At 36.0% G+C, this 21491-nt stretch overlaps 1 protein-coding gene across 2 annotated transcripts in view; it reads right to left on the bottom strand.

Moving 5' to 3' along the window:
- LOC128571597 (phosphatidylinositol 3-kinase catalytic subunit type 3) overlaps nt 1–21491 on the bottom strand; it is a 198844-nt gene that overhangs the window by 6089 nt on the left and 171264 nt on the right. For both annotated transcript variants that reach the window (XM_053571130.1, XM_053571129.1), the window contains 3 exons: nt 19713–19881; nt 12009–12099; nt 6379–6504 (listed from right to left, as the gene is read on the bottom strand). In XM_053571130.1, coding sequence (XP_053427105.1) covers nt 6379–6504; nt 12009–12099; nt 19713–19881 — 386 coding nt within the window. The remainder of the gene's footprint in view (nt 1–6378; nt 6505–12008; nt 12100–19712; nt 19882–21491) is intronic.

The following is a 21491-nucleotide window of genomic DNA, read 5'->3' as shown; positions in this document are numbered from 1 at the left end:
TGAGAGAGTACAGTAGTGACAGTGAATCACCCTATTCTGGGCTCAGGTGCTAAAGTCAGTACATAAGGCAGAACAGGAAGATGAACAAATCAAATTACCCAAGAAAAGCCCTAGGTTAAAGGCACATGGTCTTTAAGAATATGTCACTACAGATTCATGTGCCCTTTTGACCTATGATTACCTGCTTGAACATCACAGGTACTAAGTAAGGATTCTTGCTAAAAAGATGGACGGCATGATTTGTTCCTAGTACCTGGAACTGGATCTTAGGTAAAGGTCCTGAACCCAATCTAGTCTTACTTTTTAAAAGTCTGCAAAAAAGGTATTTCTAGTTCTAGTTAATCTGCCAAAATTCAATTAATGAGATTTAATGTGTATTAAGACTAATGGAAATCACATCCTTTTCTCTAGACTTTTACTATCAATAAATAAACAGAGGGGCAAACAGGAAAAGGACTGCAGTGAGACAGACTACCCCTGAAAGGCCTATATAACCCAAACTATGTGAACCTTTACCTTGCCTGTGTAGACAAGGCTAGAAAGTCCTTTAAAGATCATTTCAGCAGAGAGAAGAATTACAATGATGCAATTTCAAAGACAATGATCTAAAGAAATGTGTTTTTCAGAGGAAAATTTGCACCACTAATGGGTGCTAGGCAACAAATAGCGCAGTGTTAACTCTCTACCCTTCCTTAGGAATTTCATGATGAAAGAAAACAAGCCTTGTTAGCATCTTGACATAATAGTTGTATCTAGCAATTCTTAGTCTCCTTTTGGAATTTAATTTCTTTTCTGCTGAAATAACTATAGTTTTTGTTAGTGTGTATCTAACTCTCATTTTCTTTAAAAAACTTGGTCCTACAACCCATAATAATTAATGCAAATGCACTAAAATTACCTTAAATCAATTAGCAATATTGTGTCATTATAATAAATGCTATGAGTGACAAAAAAATGGATGTTAGTCATTAGCATCTGAGTGCCTGTGTGATTTATTAGTATCAATACCTGAACAATATACACAGAAATGTGAGTTTAAAAGGAAAATTAGCTTCCCCAGAGACAAGAGCTATGCTTCTATAATTTTGTAATTTGAAAAGACTTATATGAAGCTAAGACTTTTTAAGTATCCCAGATAAAATTCAATACCTGAGCAAGTTCCAATAAAATTAAATATCCTTAGTTAACTCTTATTTTAATAATTTTTTCAAATGGAGGATAGTAAGAGTACAGATGACATATTTTAGCAGACCCAAAGAACAGCATGAAAATTTTCAAGTTTGTCTTTTAGCATATGGAATTTGGGATTCTAGGAAAGAGAACCTGAATTTGATAAGCTAAGAAATAACTTTTTGTATGGTTAATATTTTTCATCTATAAAATAGGGATAACACAAAATACCAAAACACACGTGTATGCTTAGAGTAAGGATTATGTATTAAAAGATGGGGAAGCACTATATGAATAAAATGCCAAATAAATAACGATGCTTTTATTGTTTCAGTCACTGTGCTTATTATAAAATGGAGAGGGGAGATATGATCTAAAAACGTTATCTACACAGATATTCTTTTTTTTTTTTTTTTTTGTAGAGACAGAGTCTCACTTTATGGCCCTCGGTAGAGTGCCATGGCATCACACAGCTCACAGCAACCTCCAACTCCTGGGCTTAAGCGATTCTCTTGCCCCAGCCTCCTGAGTAGCTGGGACTACAGGCGCCCGCCACAACGCCTGGCTATTTTTTGGTTGCAGTTTGGCCGGGGCCGGGTTTGAACCCGCCACCCTCGGTATATGGGGCCGGCGCCTCACCGACTGAGCCACAGGCGCCGCCCGACACACAGATATTCTAATGCTGCATTAAACTTCCACTTTTACCAGTCTAAGATGATAATAATCTTTACATTACTGGAATCATTCAGATATTTGTTCTCATCTCTTATTATATGTTCTATAACCTTGCCTTTCTACACTATCTTGTTATCATGAAACTATCCTAGTCCAAAAGAGCTTGTAACAACAAAAGCGAAAATAATATTAATTAGCTATCCAGGATTTCTATATCTTACCTACTATTTCAATGAAGAACTAGAAAATAGGAACCTAAGAAACAGACAATATTTCTTTCCAAGAATTATAATCGTCTGTTAATGTTTATAAAATGATCTCTTCAATGTCTAAATTGAGAGTATGCCCATCTCTATTATCAATTCATTTCATCCCTTCCGTATTCATATTTTCTCTATGAACAGAAGGTATACACCAATAACTCAAAAGAGTTCTCCACAACTTTCACAATTTAACCATCCCTACGAAGGAGGGAGGCAAATCTGGGGGGAGGCAAATTTCATCTACTAAACCTTGTGAGTCAATATTAACTTCATGATAAGCAATTAAGCTTTCTGCATCTCAGAGATTAGATCTATGTCAAAAAAGGATGTTAGTTTTACTTCAATATCAGTCATTTTATAGATGCACTAAAGATAGATGAGGCCCAGAGACTTTGGTAAACCAAGGTCCACGCCTCAGGATGGGCGTGACATGACCTTAAATGCAGCCTTTTGACTGAGTCCAAATTTTATAGAACAAATCCTTTTATTGAAAGGGGCGTAGCAGAGAAAGATGAAGTTTTTCTTGCCTCCTTTGATGCTTAAAAAAGAACCATCTTGAAATTAGAAGGCTGTAGATTCCCTCCCCTTCAGGCTCTTTCTCTCTTCCATCTTTAATACATACACTGTTTTAAGAAAAACAGTCCTACTGCTAGATCCACTAGCAAAATGGGCATCTCATGCAAATTAACAATAGAATTTCAAAATGAGACTACTTAAATAAAGTATGCCACTTGTTCATTTTAGAGAACTTGAAGGCTCCAAATTTAAGCAGCAGCATATTAGGTTGAGTGCCAGCTAAACCTTAAAGCATGCCACACTTAATTCTTTTCTTCATGCATATGTAACCCTTTCCTTCCATCAAGAGGTAGAATCTATTTCTTCTCCCTATGAATTTGGGCTGTCCTCGGGACTTATTTTAGGATGGCTGCTGCTTCTGCTTTCACATACTCTCAGGAAATCAGTGACCATGCTGCCTAGCACCAGCTCAGGCTGCAGTCCTAAAGGGTGAGAAAAGAAAGACAGTCCATGCAAAGGAGAACTAAACTGAGAAAAGAGAGACAGTCCATGCAAAGGAGAACTAAACTGACAGAACTGTGAGGGAAGCTTTGTTGGACCTTCTACAAAAATCCAACCACCAGCTGAATACAGATGAATGAGTGAACCCAACTAACATTACAGGAAACAATTGTAGCTGGGCTCTGGCCACAGTCCTGATTTACAAATCTTAAGAAATAATAAATCATTATTGTTTTTTAAGCTAATGATTTTGGGGTTGCTTATATAGCTATAAATATCTGAAATAAGGTGTGAGGGCAGAAGCACGAATTCCAAGTCTGGGTTTTTTTTTTTTTAGCTCCATTACATATTGTAATTGCTGAGGAAAGAAGGGAGAAAAACAGAATCTGCAAGTATAGAATAAGGATGAGGAAAATCCATGAAGGCCAAAAATTCATACACTTACAGATAGGAATGGAGCAAGATTAAAAAAAAAAAAAAAAGACCAACTATAATAGGTAAATCCCCTATTATAGAAATGCAAAGACAGAGAGATTAAGAGTTTCTGACCTCAAGCACATTGTAACTAGTTGAGCTTAAAAAGGAAAAATAAGGTGTATATATAGAGAGAGAGACAGATGATAACAGGATTGTGTGGGCTGTGGCCAGAAAAGATTCACAGATACATAACATAATATAGTGATAAGCAAGATACTGGTTTCAAAACTACTGGATATAGGAGTCAAAAGACTTGGGTTCTATTCTTGGTTCTGCTCTTCATTAGTCACATAATGTTAAGTAAGTAAAGTAAAGTCCTGTTTGGACTTTTTTCCCCCATATAGCTATAAATACTTTCCTATGCTATGTGTAGAACCAGACTGACTAGCTGGTTAACTCTGACAAGTCACTGATCTACTATTTGAGTCACCATTTGCTTTTGAGAAATGATTGGTTAGAATTAATGGCCCATGAAGCAGACCCTGAAGTGGCCCTTGTAATAAAAATATGATTAAGGTCGATGTTCAGGGAAAAGAAACTTTTTGTTATGCCAGAAAAAGAGTATATGCTAAAATTTAGAAGTTGTAATTCCTTTATATTCATTAGATTTTTTTCTAAGTATACAAGGCATTGTACAGTTACTAGGTGAGTAAAAAGCCTAGTCTTTAGGAAGTTTACATTTTATGAGTTACAAGGCTATCCAGATTATCTATAATAGAGTCCAAATCATAAGCGTAATTCATAATAAATGTATAAAGTATCGTGGGAATTCAGAGAAAGACGAATCTATGTAGCATTAAGAATAGTTTTTGGAGTGCCCAGAAGCAGCATATGCTGCCTGTAATCTTAGCACTCTGGGAGGCCAAGATGGGTGGACTGCTTGAGGTCAGGAGTTCAAGTTCAGCCTGAGTAAAATGAGACTCTGTCTCTACTAAAAATAGAAAAACTAAACAGGCCTTGTGGCAGATGCTTGTAGTCCCAGTTACTAAGGAGGTTGAGATAAGAGGATCTCTTAAACCCAAGAGTTTGAGGCTGCTATAAGCTGTGACACCACAGCACTCTACCAGGGTGAATGAGTGAGACTCTCTCTCAGAAAAAAAAAAAAAAAAAAAGAACAACAAAAGAACAACTCTTGGAGGATAGGTTGCATTTTGGCGTACGGAAGTCTACAGAACATGCATTATTAAGAAGATGGATATTCTGGGCTAAAGAAATGGTAGCAGCAAAACAGTCATTAAGACAAAAAAGAAAAAAAAATATTCAGGGAAAAAGAGTATTAGGGAACAGCTTGGACAGTAGCAGAGACTACAACCTTCTGAAAGGCCTGGAGTTGCCCGAGATCAGACTTCACTGTTAGGTAATGGTGAAACCCTGTACACATTTAAATTTATAAAAAGCCAGCAAGGTAAAACATTATTTTATAAAAAATATTGCTGATTGTAATATTTAGAATGCTTGAAAACGATTTAAACATGAAAAAGAATAATGGGCTCAGCCCCTGAAGGGCAGTGGTTATGGCGCCTACCCCATACACCGGAGCTGGCTGGTTCAAACCCAGCCTGGGCCTGCTAAAACAACGACAACTACAACAAAAATATAGCTGGGTGTTATGGTGGGCGCCTGTAGTCCCAGCTACATGGGAGGCTGAGGCAAGACAATTGTTTAAGCCCAAGAGTTTGAGGTTGCTGTGAGCTGTGATGCCATAGCAAGCTGTGATGCCATAGCACGCTACTGAAGGTGACATAGTGAGACTGTCTCAAAAAAAAAAAAAAAAAGGAAGAAGAAGAATGAAGAGCTTTAATTATCCAAAGTATTATAAAGTTTATAAAGAAGAACACAAAGACTGGATAAAACGGATCAAAGACGCCAATAAGACGTGGTGACATCTGCATACTGGCTGAGAGAGAAGTTAAAACAGACACTTAGATCATTGTGAATGTGTAAAGTCAGGAAGGAGTTCACAACGACAGAATGCTAGCATGTGCGAGAAGAAATCAACTTATGATTTTTGTTTGCTAACCATTTTCACAATCACCTTCATTATGTCATTCATAAATAAAACAGGTTTTAAATCTACGGTTGACCATCACAGACTAGCATGAAAAGGTTTTCCCTCAGTGGTTCTCAACCTTCCTAATGCCACAACCCTTTCTTTAATATAGTTCCTGATGTTGTGGTGACCCCCAACCATAAATTATTTTCATTGCTACTTCGTAACTGTAATTTTGCTACTGTTATGAATCGTAATGTAAATATCTGATATGCAGGATGATCTTAGGTGACCCCTGTGAAAGAGTCATTTGATCCCCAAAGGGTCACGACCTACAGGTTGAGAACCGCTGCCTTACATATTTGTAGATACTGTTAACAACAAGTGTATGTATAGCCCTTTCAGTGTATGGAGATAAGTGCTTTTCTTAGCTCCTAGACTACTATGTTAGCACTTCTCTGTCTACCAAAACCCAAAAAGTATCTGAGTCTCATTTGTCAAGGTCTGTGCTAGATCCTAAATCATTCTCAAGAATTTATAATCACCACTGTCCACAAAATACAATAATATCTATGTTAACTGCAAATTTAGTCTTTACTAGATGCCTTAGAGTTAATAATGCATAAAACATGATTTACTTCCACTGGCTAACAAGATGTCAAACAGGCTAACCAAAAAACAGAAACGATACCAATTTGGCAGGAGGAAAATGTGGCTCTCAGTGGACTCTGGGGTAGTAGATACATGGAGAAGGTGAGAAAGATGTACTGTCCTCAGAGAACTTACCTGAGCAAACTTGTGAATCTGTTCTACCACTGCAGCGAACAGAGCGTGGACGCTTTCATCAATCAGACTCTGCATGTAATGCACGGCCTCTTCATCTGACAGGTCTAGACGGAATTTATCCTGAACCTACAGGATAAGAGTCTGTTAGTCTTAATGAAGAAAAGTAGGGACACGTTAAAACTTTAATATAAACTAAAAAATAAATTCTCAGCTAGGTATAGTGGCTCACACCTGTAATCCTAGGTGTGCCGAAGTGGAAGGATTACTTGAGGCAAGGAGTTCAAGACCAGCCTGAGCAACACGGTGAGACCCTACCTCCACAAAAAAAAAAAAAAAAAAAAAAAAAAAAAATTAGCCTACAGCTGCTCAGGAGGTTGAAGCAGGAGGATCTCTTGAGCCCAGGCACTGGAGGCTGCAGTGAGCTATAATTATGCTACTGCATTCTAGCCCAGGTATCAGTCAACAAGGGGAGAAGAAAAAAATCTTTAAAATTATAGACCCCTTTAACTAGTACTTTGCAAGGATATAGGAAAACTCCATAGGACAGGAGATATTGTAACAAGATTTAGTTTCTTTTGCCAGTGATTGACATACTTCCTGTTCTTGCGCAGACTGTGAAGGTAAAGGAGAATATTAATTTAATCCCACTTTGCTACATTTTCTTCAAGCCACATTGTCTTTATTCTTTGGATCTTGTAATTCCTATTGATTTATCTTTAAAATTAGTGAATCTTTCTAATGCCATATCCAATCTGCTATTAAGTTTATCCAGCTAATATTTCATTTTAGCTACTGGAATTTTCATTTTGTTCTTTCTTCTTCCTAGTTTTTCTCTTTTGGTGTTCCCATCTGTTCAGTTTATTATGCATTTACTTTCCCTTAAGACCATGAACATTTGTAACAGTTGTTTTAAAGTTCTTTCCTGGTGGTTGCAGGATCTACACCACCCCTGGGTATATTTCCACCGAATGTTTTTCTTTTTTTAATTGACATTGTGTCACATTTTTCTGTTTCTTCACATATCTAGTAACTTTTAAAATTAGATAATGGATATTCTGAACGATATATTATAGAGGCTCTAAATTCTTTTGTGTTCCTGTGAAGATTCATTCTATCAGGCTTAACTTGGCTAAAATCAAATCCAAAATGTGTCTTCCCTGTGATGGACCATAGTTGAAAACTCTGCTCTTTTCTTTAAGCTTCATGCTGCTGCTTCCCTCTTTTTTGGGACTGTGGGTTCTTGGAAAAATTTTTTATTTAGCTGGGAAAGATGAGGGCTCACTTTCTCTGTGACTTTCTCCTTTCCAGAATTTCTTTACTAATTTCCTGCTATTGCACCAGCTCAAAACTCTAATCTTTTACACATTATCAATATGTTTATACCCAAAAGTATCTGGAAAGTACCTTCAAGGAAAAGTTACAAACTTGAGAATCACATCCTCTGCTGTTCACATCTTTCAACATCCTTTGTGCTTATGTCTGCTTTTGGTTATTTCCCAGTGCTTTTATTTTTACCGTAATATTTTAGAATTGTTATTTGGATCAGTGTCTCTGTCTTTGAAATGGGGTATTCTGATGCTTACTATGTTGGGTATATATCAGAAGATCAGGGGAAACAACTTAATATTCATATTGTCTCTTTCTCCATCTTATAAATAGAATTACCACCCTCAGTCTTAAAGATCCCCTTGCAATCCTGCACTATACTGGAACCACTTTCAACCACCAACCATTGACGGGAAATGAAATAGCTTCTCTGAAAGACATTCATTTGGCCAGTTATTAAAACATGTCAACAGTGAGTAATTAACTACATTTGGAGGAGCCTATTTTCCCAACACCATTATTAGTTGCTCAAATCATCTAGAACAACATGTCTGTCTAAAGCGTATTTCTTCAATTTAGTTTTGCTCTTCAGAAGTTACACATGTAAGTTTACCCCTTTCTTTGTATTGGTTCTTTTATATCTTATCTTACTTTTGATTAAGTTTCTCTGGTATCTTTTTTTTTTCCTTCCAAACCTTTCAACACTGCATTAGACATTCCTTCCATTTTTCTTCTAGCATTTACATGTCCGTATCTGTCACGTGTCTATATTCATCTTAAGGAATAAAACACTAGTTAAGTACAGAAATGACACAGAATATGGTGGGGCTAATACTGACATTGTATGTCAAGTTGTAGATTATAACTGTTATGTGTTTTTATATTAGCCATCTACCAGTTAGTTTACATTAAGCTTGAAGTCAACTGGAAGCTGGGCAGCAACCAATTAAACCATCACTTGCTGTATGTGCCCATGATGAAAAACTTCTAGAACTGGTAAAAACTTTAGAAGGTATTTAGTACAGACCCTAGCCTTAGGCAGGTGAAACAAAATGAAGCAAAATAAAATACACTTTTAATTTTTCTTTTCTTAGCAAAGTTTTTGATTTAATAGGGAATACACATGTTTTTAATCTCAAATGTCTTAAATTTCCTCTACTTAGTAGTGTGCATTCTAGAGAAGCTGCCCAAGAGGTCTAATTTCCATTTCACATATCTATAAAATATCTCCTTTTAATTTTTCAAAAAGAGCTGACTCACACATTCTTAGTGAGGCATTTCTTGGCTATTAGATCTAAAATTTCCAACACCACTGTTAGCTAATTTCTACTTTTTTCTCCATAACACTGACTAAAATCTAATAAGCTGTATATTTTACTTATTTTATCTTCTTTCTTATCTAATTCCCTTACTACAAAGCAAGCCCCATGAGCACAGGGAAGTTGGTTGTGTGTATTTCTACAACACAAACACTGGGACAGTACTTGATGAATAGCTAAAAAAAGTTATACGAATGAAGTACAAAAAATATTCACAGGAAATATATACAACACTGTAGGAGAAATAATTACCTTTGATTAGAGGAGTACAAGTGAGTACAGTTCAACACTAATTACTGCATTTTCATTCATTAACATGAGAAGATCTAAAGTTAATAGGGTAAAACATTAACATTTGTTAAGTGTGGGCATTGAGTAATGGATGTTTGTTACATGAGCATCTGTGTTTTTATATAATTTAAATATAGTAGAACCATCATAGTTGACCACCTCCCTACACTGACCACCTCCTTAAGTGGACCTAAATTATCATGGACTGGACATGCACTACATGTACATATCAGTACAGTAGGCCTCGTTCCTTATGTTGACCAGTTTGTTACAGTCTCTATAACCTAAACTTATAGAAGTTCTATGGTATTTCATATAAATATTTACATTTATATTATAATATTTATCCCCTTGTTTAATGCCGATGATTAGTCTAATTACTATGCTTTAGTTATACAGCATAACACTTTGCTATTATCAAGACAGTAGAACTATCACTGCACTTTGTTATGATTACTCATATAACTTGAATAATCTGTATTTCTTTGAAGACTCAAAAGCACTACTCTGTTTCTCTATTTGGCTCTCAGTCATGAGGCCATCACAAAAATTTTCCAATTAGTGTCAGAATCATTTTTCATCAAAGTATAAAAAAATTTGAAAAAAAAATTAACCAATATGAAACACAAATTTTAGCCTATTCCATGTTAACTTTCCGATATTTATGACTTCAGTGTAAAATTTATGTAGCAATTGCTTACTTCACATTCTTGATGGAATACCAGAAGGCAAAGAAGCCTTCTATAAAATAGGCTTTGAAGGAAAAATATGATGAATGCCTTTTTTTTTTTTTTTTTTTTTTGAGAAAGAGCCTCAAGCTATTGCCCTGGGTCGAGTGCCGATGAATGCTTTTTTTTAAGGGCCCACTTAGTTGAAATTACAGAAAACAACTAGAGGACTAGTCTGAAAAAAAGCTGACTAATAAACATGCTTTTTGTTTTTTTGTTTTTTTTCCATAAAATAAATTGTTTCATGTTTTTTTTTTTTTTTTTTGGGCAGGGGCTGGGTTTGAACCCGCCACCTCCGGCATATGGGACCGGCGCCCTACCCCTTGAGCCACAGGCGCCGCCCAATTGTTTCATGTTTTAAAAGACAGTGTTATAAAGATTGCTGATAACAGAAGACAATTATGATTTCTTAAAACAGAAAGAGATGGAACAAAAGATTTATTAATAAGAACAAGAACAACATAGCTTACCTGACAGAAGAAATTATCGGACTCAGTTTGACAAATACTGCTAGAACTTTCACAAGTGACAATGGCTTTTTATTTCTTTTATCTTGAGATAGCTCTCACTATGTTGCCCTGGGTAGAGTGCCGTGGCATCACAGCTCACAGCAACCTCAAACTCTTGGGCTTAAGCAATTCTCTTGTCTTAGCCTCCCAAGTAGCTGGGGCCACAGGCGCCGCCACAATGCCCAGCTTTCTTTGGCTGGAGTTGTCATTGTTGTTTGGCAGGCCCAGGCTGGATTCGAACCCATCAGCTCTGGTGTATGTGGCTGGTGCCCTAGCCACTGAGCTACAGGCCCCGGGCCAGACAATGGATTTTGAATGTGAATAAAGGTACGGAAAAGTGAATATATGACAGGTATGAGATAAATGGATTTAAAATAAAGAGCAAAACAGACCCTGACTACAGTAAAGGCAAACAAACAAAGTAACAGCTTTGAAAATCTGGTACAGCCAGATTATAACTAAGAAAAAATTCATCAACCAATAAAAAATAGTGACAAAAAGATGTTCCAAAAACTAGTGTGATAAGTAAGTCTATTACTAAGGGAGATGGGAAAAAGAAATTTTTATTGAAACAGCTGGCTCAGTAAAGAATAAATGGATTCCTGATAAGAGTATAATTTTCTTAAATAGTTAAATAATACAAAATTTACATTAAAATCTCTCTTAACTGCTTGTCAAAGATATGTGAAATTAGAAAAGACTAGTCTCATTCATGTTGAATTCACAGAGGTATCTGATAACCTTCAGAGTCAGCTATAGTAAAACTTAGAGCTTTTTGACGCTAATTATTATTTTTAATCACCAGAGCAACCACATCTCTGAGGCTGCTTCTGCCTTTCAGTGATTTTATACTTTTACAAGTTACAAAACTAAACTTTCTTTCTTTGAAGTTCAATATTAATAATCATAGTGATATTTAAGATCATCTTATATTACCTTCGGGTAGATAAAGTACTTTCTGTATAACCCACCAATGAATAAGAAAATCAAAAATTAATTCAGATAAAACTTTCAAATTCACTGCCCTTCCTCCCTTCTGTTGCTAGAAAGCAAGATAAGAAAGCTGTGAATAATTGTTCGCCTACAAGATGACTTTCCTTTGCTCTTCTCTTTGCAGGATCAGTTAAAAAGCAAGTCTCTCTGACACAGTTAGAAACCCCTGTAACAAAGGGTATGGATGGCAAGAATGAAGAGTAGCTCTCCCTTCTGTATGGCGCTATATCCTTAGTATGCTTTGCCTGGGAGTGCCAGGAATCAAGAATCCTATTTGGAATATGTAAGGAATCTTTCAGGACACCTCCAGATTTGAAATGTGAGAAAACTACACAAAATCTCTGTCTTAATTTTTATTACTTAGGAGTTTAGGCGCTGGGATGTGAGGAAATAGACTATTAAAAATTTAATACCTTTTATATATGAAAAGTAGACTATGATATCTGAGGATGTATGGAAATTACCTTTTTTACAGTTTTATCTGGTTCAAGAGCAATATCTGGAATGTTGGCATCAACCATCAAGGAAAACAAATTCAAGATCAAATTAGAATACCTAAAGAGGTGTAGGAAAGAAAAAAGGAGCAATGAATTAGAATTTTGCATTTCTTGTTTATGTTAAGACGTTTCTAGAAAACTAGACTGGGAAACAGAATGTGAGATTATTCATCAGCTGTCTCAATGAAAAGCAAACCTTGAAAAAATATCTTATTCTAGGGTTCTTCATAACTCCACTTCTAGGTCTCATAGTACAGACTTTTGAAGCAGTCACCTAATCCCAACATTCTTTTTATCTTTTGGATGAAAGTATATTTACTCTTTTTTGGTAGAGGTTTGAGGGGAATCTACTTTATATTTAATGAGTATTTTAACAATCTACTGCCTTAAGACTACCTTAGTGTGTCATGGCTAAATAAATGAAGGGGAAATAATGTCATTCCATGAGTATCTTCTTGATATCCCAATCCTGACTTCAATAACTACCGTGACTGACCTGGGTAAAAGTAATTCTAAATGAAGAAGAAAATAGCTAGTACTCTACTACATTAAAAACAGGCAAGATATCAAAATAATATCATTTTTGGAGTGTGCTGGTCCCTAATAAGAACTAGCAGTTTATCTTCAACCCTAAACTCTTCCTCTTCCCCAAATCAAGGAAAATGAATGTGTTTACTATTCTTAAAGGTGGAGTCTTGTGTGAAAAGGTTTAAATAAGTCTACACTGGGTACATTCCACCTCTTGTTCCAGAACACTTTCCAGCTTAGGTAGTTATTCTCTAGATAGTTCCTTCTTAGAACTATGAACTAATGAAACTATGAACTAATAAAAAAAATTAATTCAGGTTATCCTTTGAGGATGGATATGAGTAAAGGAATTCTAGCCATCTACCTATCTACAAAACAAAAAACAAAAAACTGTTATTTAAAAACTATTTAATATTTGGTAGAGGTCTGAGGGGACCTATTTTATCATCATTTGTGAATTTTATTTTACCCATAAAAAGCAGAAGAACTATAATGAAAATTTCCTTTTTTTTTTTTTTTGGTTTTTGGCCAGGGCTGGGTTTGAACCCGCCACCTCTGGCATATGGGACCGGCGCCCTACTCCTTGAGCCACAGGCGCCGCCCTATAATGAAAATTTCTACCTTGATATAGTCTTACAATCAAATCAGGCCCTTAACTCACTTATACTCTTAGGGAAAAAAACAAAAAAAGCTACTGATTTCCTTGTGGAAATTGACAAAAGTATACTTAGATATTATTTCATTTCTACTCATAGAGTAATTTCAGTCATTTGGCCTACAAACATCTACTTGAGTACTCACTGTATAAATACACTGCTCTGGGCACTAAGAATACGGCAGTGTATTGAACAAACAAGGTCTCTACGTTTATGAAGTTTGATCATGAAGGAAAGTGAAAACTCACATAATAAACTGAAAAACATGGTAATTTTATGTCTAGTTGATTGATTAAAGGATTTAAAAAGAAAAAAAAAAGGAAATGGGTCAGAGATGAAGGATAGGAATAGAAAGAGCCGTTGTAAGGAGGTGTAAGTTTATTCTAAATGCAGGAAGAAGCAAGTGAGTTTAAAGAGCAGAATGATACACCTTGCAGGCATAAAAGCTCACTCTGTCCATCTGTGGTGAGTAAGAACAGAGGTGGGGAAAGCATATCAGAGACTTCCAGGTTGAAAAGAAATAACATGAAGACTATTGGTTTATATTTTGGAGATGAAGTATATAGTATGTGCTGATAGTTTCCATGAAGTGTGTGAGGGGGAGGGCAGAGGAACTGAATAGCCTAAGTAACAACGGACACAAGTGTTACTCACCAAAATAGGAAAGGCTGAATGGAGGAGAAACAGGATTTTAGGCAGGTAATCAAGAATTCCATTTTGGACATGTAGAGTCTGAGGTACCTACTAAATTCTTAGTAGAGCTGTGTGATGCATCTCAGAGGAGGTATCAGGGCTGGTGGTATTAGCTTGCAGCCATCAGCATTTGGCTTGTATGTAATGTCATAAGACTGGAAGAAAATGGCTAAGGAGAAAGTGGAAAGATCCAAAACTAAACATTTGATAATGATAATGAAACCTCTAGACAGTTCATTATGTAGAAATAAGAAAAGGGAAGAAATCAGCAAAGCAGCAGCAGTGGCCAGTGGGGGAAAAAAAGAAAGCTTGGAAGTGGGTTACATCAAATCTAAGAAAAGTCTTCAGAGAGAAGGGGGTGGTTAACTATGTCAAAAGCTACTGGAAGCACAAGTAGCCACTGGATTTGGTATAGCTAACTGTTTATCCTGATAAAATTAGTTTCGATAGCAGAGTAGAAAGGAAAGCTTTGCTGGAGAAAGTTGATAAAGAAAAAGAGGCGAGGACAGTGGGGAAGCACAGGAGGAGTAGGACATTCAGCAACATCCCTGGTCTCTCCACTAGGTGCCAGCAGCACTCACCCAGATGTGACCATCAAAAATGTTTCCTGTCACTGCTAAATGTCCTGCGGAAAGAGAGAAAAGGAAGTGCCACACAGGCCTGAACTGAGAACCACTGATTTAAAACCAGTGGTGAGAATCACTGTAATTGTTGGATTTACAGGTGCCAGCAGCACTCACCCAGCTGTGACCATCAAAAACGTTTCCTGTCATTGCAAAATGTGTCCTGGCGGGAAGAGAGAAAAGAAAGTACAATATAGGCCTGTTGAGAACCACTGATTTAAAACCAGTGGTGTGGATTGCCTTTAGTAACATACAGCTGTTGCCCTGTACAATTGAAGCAGGAAGGCAAGATAGTTGCAATCAGAGTTGGGGCTTCAACAAGTGAGGCTGTAGGACTTGATAAAAATGCTTAAGAGAGAGTTGAGAGATAAGGGCAGTAAGAATGAATACAGTTTGGAGCCATAAAATTCAGTGGAAAAAAGGAATCAAAGTGAGAATATGAGTCTGATTATATAAGGTAGAAGGAACTATCAATGAGGTGAAAGACCTGTTGGAAGGAAGACACATCTAAAAATGAGCTGTAGGAATACGAAGTGTTGACAAGAGACAGAAAGCTGGGGATTGAAATTCTGAAGGGATAAATTTTGCTATTATTGATTAAAGAGAGCAGAAAAGCTAGCTCTGAATGCGAAGAACAAGGCCCTGTAAGGCCAAATACATGGTTGGACCTTCCATGTAGATGGTGAAGCCACAGGAGCAGACAGGAAGGTGACAACAAAAGTTTTCAGTGAGTGTGATGGGGAAGTAGGTAGATAATGGTTACCAGTGGGTAGTACATGTGATTGCGCACTCTTCAGTAGAGTTGTGTGTGCCTGTGCTTTTCTTCTTTAAGGAGAGAGGTAAAGAAATGGTTCGGGTGGCAGCAGGGAGCAAGAAGGGCACCAACCCTTCTTTATGGAAATAAAAATAATTCACTTGAGAGGGCTATAAGGAACATGTGTCAACAGTGTATGGCCAGCTATTATGCACTATGCTATGCAAAAAAAGATGCTCTTTCAAATAACCCTACATTATTCACTTTGCATACTTTGTTGATTATGTAGGTACATACCTTCTTCTCATTTTCCATGGAATCTTTAGGAATCTACTACAGGGTAACAGGGAGGATATAAAACTCAATTCTGACAAGAACACACTAAAAGTTCTCAGACCTGACTGCCCATTAGATTCACCTGGGAAGTTTCTTAGATCTGTCAATGCCCTAAGAAAATGCCATGAAGTCTACGTTGAACAGTTTGATGAGAATATTTCAGATTGTATATGAAACCAGTACATTGTACCCCTTTATTGCACTAAGGTACACAGCTATGATTTAACAATAAAAAAAAAAAAAAATCTGTCAATGCCTTGGTCTAATTCCAGACTAATTAAATATGAGGGAGCCCAGAACTGTCCCTAAACCCCTGGCCATGGCTACAGGTGTGTGGCTTGTTAGGCATGACAATCACTGGCCGAGCTCCCCTCCTATCCCACCACCCCCTTCCCTGGTCCATGAAAAAACTGTCTTCCATAAAACCAGTTCCTAGTGCCAAAAAGGTTCTAGAAAGTGACTTGTTAGGAATCAGGCTGCACAGGGAAGATGAATGGCAAGCAAGCTGAGTGGTTTCATTTGTTTTTACAGCCAGTCCCCATCGCTGGCATCACTGCCTGAGTTCTGCCTCCTGTCTATATTCACCCCCAACCTCATCTGCAGAAAAATTGTCTTCCATGAAACTGGCCCCTGGTGCCAAAATGGATGACGACCACTGCCCTAATGGACAACTAGGATCTATGGTAAAACATTTATGGAAGCAGAATGCAGCATTTCTTTTTTAAAAGGGAAGTATTAATGCTTTCTGGATTATCTCCTGGTTTAAATTAACCATCCATGTTTCTATTGTTATAGCAAAAGGAAAAATATTAAATGAATATAAAATGAAATATTTTATAAAGAGCTTAAATGCCAATATACTTTGTGGATAATCTGTTACCATCTTAACCATATCAACCTTCTCCACCTGTTATCATTAATCAGCATTTTCTATTTAAGACAGAACAAGTGAAACTAAATAGAAAGTATTTATTAAAGGGTAGTCATTTAATATCTTACTCAGAAACACAAATGTAAAGGTGTTTTGTAAAGACATAAAGACATCTTCATAACCATATTAAAAGATAATGTGAGGTTAAGGTTAAAATAATAATAAGGTGGGAAAGTGTGCAAAATTGAGTCCAAGCTAAGACTGTGAGAAAGGATGTTATATAATTTGGGTTTTCAAAAAGCAGCAGTTGAATACAGAGTTCAGGGAAAGTATACTCTTTCTCTTCACTCACATTTAGCCAACCATTAAGCTACATACAAATATGGTATAATTTTTCAGTAAAAAACTTCAATACTGCAAATAGAAATGCATTTAACTACATGAGGTAAGTTCTTATGGTATTTCAGAGGCCTCTTTCTTCTACATTCCATCTAGTTTGCATGCAACGAATACCCAGTTGAATCCTGTAAGAATATTTACTTAGTAAGTATACTACTTCAAAGAGGGGAAGCAATGTAGTCAATGACATGTGCAACCAACAAATTCACTGATGTGTGGTAACTAGGCAAACATTCTCTCAGACAGTATAAAAGAACCTTGCTTGATATATTAAAATGAATTCTTAATTTCTGTATTGGAGGTTTTTATCAAAAAAATGGAGGCCATTTTATTATCAGTGTTTAGTATGGTGTTCGGCATAAACATCAGTAAGGAGAAAGTTATGTTTTTCCTTAAACACTTAATATTAAAATGTTTCAGTACAATTGCCAAGAGAGTTCAAAAATAAATTTACCAATTAATTACTGGTGTGATATCTACTGCTTAATAGGAAATGACAACATACTTTGTAACATGAAAATCTTCACATCTGTACAACTGTAACCATAAAGGACTACTCTGTTTACATGGTATAGTATCATTCAGGGGTTTCTTGTTGAAGAAATTAAGCAAAAACAAACTTTTAATAAAAGAATAGTTTGGTCATATCTACAAAGCCCTAATAATAATAAAATAGTAATAGCTCCAAACAAGTTTTCAATTGTCAGGTTAATTTTCTTGCCTTAAAGACAATTATCTTTTTTTTTTAACCAACTGAATCATACTCTAAAATACAAAATTAAAAAATAAATTTTGGTTAAAATATCAGAGTCCAACTATCGTAAGTGAAATACAGGGAAATTTTTTAAAATAAAAAGAAAACAATTTTCATTAAAACTCAGCATATGATCATATAGATTAATGTCTTTGTGATTGTTCTTTGTGGTGAGAGAAAGTTAACTCTGGCTCTCCATTAATAGCCTGCCTGTTTTCTCATTCTACTGAATTGCTACTAATCTATTAACAGTTTGTAAAGCACATTGTTTTCTTTCTGCTTTCAATAAGATAGAGCACCTATGATATTTCTATAGCTAACATTCCTAACCATCTTGTCTGCTACCTCACTGAGATTTCCATCTGGTTCTATCTAGTTTTCTATAGGGTTTGACTATTTTAAATTAAAAATCCAAGATATGAAAATGGAACTTTATCTAATTTCTCTGAAAGTCCTTTTGATCACCAAGAAAACTGAAAGAGCATTGATCTTCTCATTATTCTTTTGGCATTTCTGGGGGGTAAAACTAAACCATTCTGCAACCCATGGAAAAATAATGTGACCATTTTTAAGATGTATGCAGTAGAGTTTGTGATAGATAGAAAAGTTAAGTTTACCATGAGGGCCTAGTCTTTAGAAAAGACGAAACCTGATTAACACCAGAAAGCCATTTTCCTGGGACCAAAAGCACTAACATCACGTAGGAAGACGGTTCTACCCCAGACATGAAGCAGAAAATTTGAGAATTCTCACACAGACAGTGAAAGCTGTCATCCACTTACTAGTCTATGTTCCAAGCACCAAAGGAATAGTAACTGAGGTTACAAGGAAGACAGTGTCCACATGTACAGGCAACTCACTATCTGATGGTTAAATTTTCATGTGGAAGAGCAAATAAATATGTCTCCTGGGCTGGAATTATCTGCTGGACTAAGAAAATTCATTTTGCATAGTAAGGTTAAAAATAGTATCAGAGTCAAATCACCCTGTTGTTTTTGACTAATTGTCAGAGACCTGTACTGAATTTAACAAACATGACCTTTTTTTCCTGAAGATATATAATATTCAGTTGTAAGGAACTCAGTATGAAGGAAGCAGAAATTTAGTGGCACTGAAGAAAAAAAGAAGAAATAGAGGAAAAAACATTGTTTGCAGCAAGAATGACTGGTGATGTATTAAAAAAAAAAAAAACCCACAAAAATCATGTGTAACATTTACTGCAATCATTGAACAAACTTCTACATACTTGTATTCTTGAAATGTACCCCAAACTGAGGTTGATAAAGGCACTAAAGCAGTGGTTCTCAACCTTCCTAATGCTGCAGCCCTTTAATACAGTGCCTGTGGATGACGACCAGCCAAACTGCAACAAAAAATAGCCAGGCAATGTGGTGGGCACCTGTAGTCCCAGGTACTTGGGAGACTGAGGCAGAAGAATTGCCTAAGCCCAGGAGTTGGAGGTTGCTGTGAGCTGTGTGACGCCACAGCACTCTACGGAGGGTGACAAAGTGAGACTCTGTCTCTAAAACAAAACAACAACAAATTACTGAACTAATATCCTTCTAAGTAATTAAGTCCTTTATTCTTTGATAAAGAAATGAGAGTCAGCTACAGAGGATGAAAAACCAGGATGGGATGAAAACCCAGGATGGTGAATGGAATTCTCCAGGGCTGTTTGTCTTGTTTCAGCTAGATCTGAATTGGCACTAAGTTCCCTAACCTTTTCTCTATCCTAGTACTATCAAAGCACACCTTATTAAAATGATGTCACCCTACCGTCTTGAAAGCCTCTGTGTCTTCCTAATCTTGTGTAATGCCAGGTTCCTACTTGGTGAAATCTAGCAGTAAGATTGTTACTGAGAAAGCAAAACATTTGTGTTTTTTCCTTTGATATCAGACTGCCTATCAAAATAGATCAAATCCATATTAGAAAATATTTTTGCATATGTCATTTTGAAATAGATTATTATTAAAGAATGCATACATTGAACAACTCCTTCTTTTGCACTATAAAATAAAATTTACCAAAATTCACTATATTAAGCAAATCAACTTACCGTCGAAGGTGGAGGAAAGCCGTGTAACACTGCTTACGGAACTCTTGGTACTGCTCACTCTGTGTGCCACCCATTCCTTCAACCATTTCTTTATTCAGCTTCATTGGAGGAGGAAGAGGCTTCGGATCCCGACCCAAGATATATCCAAAGTCTATGTGGAAGAGTTTGCCTGGATGTTGACAAGAAATTCATCTGTTTCCAGAATTATCTTAAAGTACTGGACAGGAGATATGTCATACAACTTATAAGCTGTGTCTTTTCATAAAGAATATTACTTCCTGATAAGCCTATTAAATTGTTTCATTTTCTAACTTCAGGTTTGAGGGACCTTCAAAGCATATGTTATCTCACTTTAACTCATATTCACTCAGATGAAACTATGCCTAAAAAGATTCCATAGTAGTATTAATTTAAAAATTTAAAGCCATTTTTAGGTCTCAAGAATCAAAGACTGCCAAAGCCTAGATAAATTTTTCAGCAGAACTTAAAATCTTGTAGCAAATTTCTTGTGTTACACTCAGAAGAGAAAAATCATTTTTGTCTGATAGGAATTATGCAAGCCATTTATTATGCAATGACTAGGTCTCTTCAAAGCTGCTTAGAAATGTTTATCTTAAGTATTTCAAACACCACTTAGAATTAAAATTCTGATCTTGTTAAAAAATAGATATTAGTAATAATGCTACCTACCATACTAAATACTGAACTACAATACTAAGACTATCATTTTAGAGATGTCTGTATATATTGAATAAATATTTATGTCTAGTACATGTGAGATCACATGTGAGAAATTAGTAAAATTAAATACTAAAAGGATAAATAACTCAACTTTTTATAACTCGTTTGTATATCCTCAGAAGGAAAAACAAAAAAATAAAGTTAGAAATTTTATATAAGTTTGAAAATGACAAATAATTTCAAATCTGCCAAAGTCAGATAATAAAAAAATTTCAATATTAGGTAACAATAATATTCAATTTATGTAAAATTTAAGACAGAGAGTAGCTCTATTTTCACACAACAGTAAGAAAAACTGCATCACAACTTGTCATGTCAGACATTGTATAATACATAGGAACAAATTTGGACATGGGCTGTGTCCACATAAAAAAAGCAATAATAGCCTCTGTATGAATGATCATAAAAACAACTACCCAAATGTTGAAGCAATACTATCATCTGATTATAGAGTAAGTAGTTATTGTCAATATAACCAATTTTTCATTTCTCTAAATCACCTCTTAATTTTTATTTATTTTTTCACTTAGACCAGGTTCAACACTGTCTGTTCAGGTTGATGGACTGTCAAAGTTAACTGAGAATTTTTTTTTTTTTTTAAGAAATAGATGTATCTAGTCTAGTAAATGATATATAAGGGAAATGAGATAACAAGGAATTATAAATAGATATAAATAGCAAAATCACAAATACAGAATAGAAAAATGACTTTGTACCACCTAACCCCCCAAAAGGTAATAACAGCTTGGCTAAATGATTCCTATAGCTCACAGGAAAGCTCTCTAAATCAGGAGACAGGAGGGGAGGGACAAGATGGCCGAATAACAGCTTGGCTAAATGATTCCTTTAGCTCACAGTAAAGCTCTCTAAATCGGGAGACAGGAGGGGAGGGACAAAATGGCCGAATAACAGCTTGGCTAAATGATTCCTTTAGCTCACAGTAAAGCTCTGTAAATCAGGAGACAGGAGGGGAGGGTCAAGATGGCCTCCGACAGAAGCTCCTGTCGAGAGGGAAAGATAATATCTAAAAAGTACCAA

This window comes from Nycticebus coucang, chromosome 19, assembly GCF_027406575.1.
Source record: "Nycticebus coucang isolate mNycCou1 chromosome 19, mNycCou1.pri, whole genome shotgun sequence".
NCBI classification, from domain to species: domain Eukaryota; kingdom Metazoa; phylum Chordata; class Mammalia; order Primates; family Lorisidae; genus Nycticebus; species Nycticebus coucang.
This window is presented reverse-complemented; position numbering and strand designations above follow the sequence as displayed.